The following is a 4,577-nucleotide window of genomic DNA, read 5'->3' as shown; positions in this document are numbered from 1 at the left end:
TTCTAACTCCTTAGCTTGTTGATTTATTTCCCCTCTTAAAGTTTGTGGGTAGCGATACTGACGTGTAAATACTGGTACATCATCTATAGTCCTGATTTTATGTGTTAATACATTCGTACAACCCAGCTTGTCTCCAGGTAAAAAGTAGCTATCATGATAAGTTTTAATATGTTCAATAATGCTCTCCTTCTCTTCCTCATTCATGTGACTATGTCTTAAAAGCTGTATAATTTGTTTCACCCGCTCTTCTTTTTGATTTAATGAATATTTATTATCAACTTGCCTACCACAATCATCTTCCAGTTGTGTGTACACGATGCTACTTGTTTTATCTCCGGCGTTGGCATCGTCGTTAGAACTAGTGTTATCGCCCCGTATGTTGACCTTGCTGCCATGGCCACTCACATGACTGTTATCTTCGTTACTATTATTATTATTTTTCATCTTACATTTCTTTCGACCTCTACACTCACAATACCCATTTATTTTAAAATTAATGCAATCCTCATTATCATCAAAATTACACCAATTATCATTAAAATCTGCTTCACTTCCTTCTTCAATTGATTCTTCTTTCCTTGATTCTTCATGGTCCTCCGAGTTGTCTAGCATCCTTTTATTTTCTTGATAATTATTGATAACATACACAGTACTATTTTGTTCACTAATTTTTTTATAATTGAAATCACCATTATTTTTATCAAAATCACAATTACTTTTATTTCCTTGACGTATATCTTTATTTTTATTCAAATCAAAATCACACGTAGTTTTGTTTTCCTTAGTTTCACGATTGCTTCCATTGGTTTTCCTGATCCCAGGATCGGGATTAAAACGACGATAACTTTTATTCCTTTCAATATTAGTTTCTTCGAGCTCATAAACATTTTTATTCCTTTTAAACTCACAATTATTTTCTTCAGTATCAATTTCTTCAATATTACAATTATTTTCATTTTCATTAAATTCACAAATATTATTTTCAGCATTATAATCACTGGTATTTTCTTCATAATTAAATTCTTCAATATCACGAACATTTTTCTTTTCTTGAAATTCACAATTATTTTCTTCAACATTATTATCACTTGTATTTTCTTCAGTATTATTATCATTTATATTTTCTTCAGTATTAATATCACGAACATTTTTCTTTTCTTGAAATTCACAATTATTTTCTTCAACATTATTGTCACAATTATTTTCTTCAGCATTATAATCATTTATTTTTTCTTCATAATTAAATTCTTCAATATCACGAACATTTTTCTTTTCTTGAAATTCACAATTATTTTCTTCAATATCATTATCACTTGTATTTTCCTCAGTATTATAATCATTTATATCACGAACATTTTTCTTTTCTTGGAATTCACAATTATTTTCTTTAACATTATTATCACTTGTATTTTCTTCAGTATTATTATCATTTATATTTTCTTCAGTATTAATATCATGAACATTTTTCTTTTCTCGAAATTCACAATTATTTTCTTCAATATTATTATCACTTGTATTTTCCTCAGTATTATAATCATTTATATCACGAACATTTTTCCTTTTTTCAAATTCACAATTATTTTTATTCTGTCGACCCTTGACATCTTTGGCATTTTTACCATCGCGTACGGATACATTGACTCTTTTATCCTGTGGAGAATTAATAATAGCTTTCCTCTCGTAATTAGAAACCGACCGGGCATTTCTATTCCCTTGAGAAACACTTAGTTTAACCTTTTTAACACATACGGCATCCTCGCCGCTAACTAGAGCCACACAGGCATTTTCAGGAACATAATCGGCATCCTCGCCGTCAACTAGAGCCACGCAGGCTTTTTTATTATTTTCAGAAACACGAACGGCATCCTCGCCGTCAACACAAACGGTTTTCCTACCGTCAAATAATTCTTCATATTTAACAAAAGCATTAAAATAATCTATTTCTTGATACGGTTCTAACGTTACAACTGGTATAGCTATTTCAACTTCGTTAGGAGTCGAGTTAACAATATACATATACGCTCTTCCACATCGATTGGTGACAACTGCTTCACCCAAATAAATTCCTTTTTGAATCCTGAGTCTTCCTACATATCCTGTTTCAATTTCCGGATTCGCAACTCGAACGTAAAATCCCGATTTTGTGCGTGCAGGTACAACAATAGTCTCCTCACGCTCAAAATTTATTCTATTCCCCTGTACTTTTAAACAACCTTGAGAATATAATACGTCTATGTGATTATCTTTTAAAAATTTTGATCCTAAAATTCCGTTTCGTCTTATCGGAAATTCATTGGGAACTAAATGGAATGTAATCGGAATACCAAAAAATTCCGTTTCCATTTTTCCCAACGTAAAAACAAATTCCGCTGTGATACCCGTTAATTTTAGGATTTCACTGCGATCAATCCAGGTGTTTGGATTTATTTTCCCATATTTAATTAAATTTAATTCACAACCAGTATCAATCATAAGTATAGCCGAGTCCAAAATTTCCGTAGCCGTTATTTTTATAGTGGGGGCCTCGCAATCATGACTAAGTCTGACTACTGCCACTGGAACATCTCCGTGTTCTCCTCCGGTTCCATTTCCTCGGCAACTACCTGTAATACTGGACGCTCTGATCTTCCGACCTCCCGTGTCGCGCCCTGACGCGGGGGTGGTGTGTAGTTTCCCGACCTTTCTTCGTTTATACGAGCTCTTCCGTCGCTAGAAGGACCTGGCGGTCTATCGGTAAACGCTTGGTTGTAATTTCTTCTTTTTGTGCAGTCTGCCATAAAATGTCCCGGAGATTTACAGTAATAACAAATTTTTTCATCGATATTTCCATTTACCGGTTCTCGTGAAAATGATGGATTATTGAAAGCATTTCGAGAACTACTATCCATGTTACCATCATTATTGCCGTTATACTGATTGTTATTTCGATAATTAGCAATATGTGAATTATCACGGCGATCGGTATTATTATCATTATAACGATTGTAATTGGGTTGATTATTATCCCTGTAACGATTGTTAAATCGACTATTAATTTGATCACTGCCACGGAATCGGCTATTATTATTATTATTGTTACTGTTGTATCGGCTACCATTATTATCAATATTAGATGAAAAACGCTCTTGATTACTTTTATTACGATTAAACTCAAGTTGGTAGCAGGCTAGAGCACTATGGCCCGCCTTATTACAAATTTGACATACTATTGGTTGACCTTGTACGACTGTGACTCTTCTCCCCTCCCGATTATTTGGGACGTCATAAGTATACGCCCTATTTGAATAATTTATATCTCTTTTAGATGATATTTTTCCTCTGAGTAAATCTTTAGCACGTAATTCTTTTTCGATCACTACCGCTTCAAATAATGTATTTTGGAAATTTTTATCTCTTGAAATTTTTTGCTCGATCTCGGGTTTAAGTCCTCTTATTAAACAACTTTTAAATTCGTTTCCGTATCTTGCTTTGTCCGCATCAGAAAGTGCTTGACCGACAGGTAATTGGGCTTCTATTACATCCAATATTTGGTTACCTAACTCACGAGCTCGGTTAGTATACGATAGAGTACTTTCGTCATCGCGTTGAAATATTCTCCCCATTTCCCCTTGTAATTGATAAAGTGACTTGGGTGGCTCATATAATTCTTTAAGATGAGATAAGAAGTCGTTAATAGTTTCAAATTGTAATCCCTGTATCGTTCTACGCGCTTCGCCACGTAATTTATTTCTTAACATAAAAACAAGATTTTGTTCCTCGTTTGCTGGAATCATAGCATGGGCTTCGTTACAGCCATCGATAAAATGCGACAAGGGAATATTTTCACCGGTAAAATAAGGAACTGCTTCCACGGCATATTTAATGGATGGTGACATTATTACATTTATAGGTTGCATATTAGGGACTAATTCACGGTTTAAGTTCACAATTTCTCGATTTAAATCCGCGTTTTCCTGTTGTCCCGCTTCGCGTTGACGATCCTCTTGTTCGCGACGTAACTGGTCCTCTTCGCGTTGACGATCCTCTTGTTCGCGACGTAACCGGTCCTCTTCGCGTTGCTGATCCTCTTGTTCGCGACGCAACCGTTCCTCTTCGCGTTGTCTACGTTCCTCTTCGTGACGTAATCGATCGAATTCTCTTTGTTTTTCCTCGAAATTTTGACGCGTTTGGTTTGTATCCGCCGGAATATCTTTATCTAGTTTTGCGCCCGCACTTGGTAAGTTTAAAAATTTACGTTGATCCGATGTTAAATTTTTAGGGTCGATATTTTGCCAATCAAGGTTATCTAATGATTCGTCTTGATCCTCACGGTGTTTACTACGTGATCTCGTATTATACTTATTTTCGTTTGGCATACTCGATCACTTTGGGCATTTCGAAAAATGATCCCACTTCTGACACCAAATTTTATAATTGTGTTACGTCCAAGATGACGAAAACACGTTTTTCAGTCCCTTAATTTTGAGTCAAAGCACTTAAGCCATTTACTCGGGTAGCGGGGACCTCGCTATTTAGTGTCGAGTATGTCAATATACGAAAATAGGATGTACGAGGTGAATGGATGTGTCTTATCACTA

The 4,577-nt window shown here is 35.0% G+C and overlaps 1 protein-coding gene across 1 annotated transcript; it reads right to left on the bottom strand.

Annotated features, from left to right (window-relative positions):
- Positions 1-2,546: 2,546 nt before the first annotated feature.
- Positions 2,547-4,355, bottom strand: LOC130676367 (probable E3 ubiquitin-protein ligase bre1). The gene has a single exon (XM_057482520.1). It carries the CDS (start codon positions 4,353-4,355, stop codon positions 2,547-2,549), a length of 1,809 nt encoding a protein of 602 aa, XP_057338503.1.
- Positions 4,356-4,577: the final 222 nt, after the last annotated feature.

The sequence above is a fragment of the Microplitis mediator genome, chromosome 10, assembly GCF_029852145.1.
Source record: "Microplitis mediator isolate UGA2020A chromosome 10, iyMicMedi2.1, whole genome shotgun sequence".
NCBI lineage: Eukaryota > Metazoa > Arthropoda > Insecta > Hymenoptera > Braconidae > Microplitis > Microplitis mediator.
This window is presented reverse-complemented; position numbering and strand designations above follow the sequence as displayed.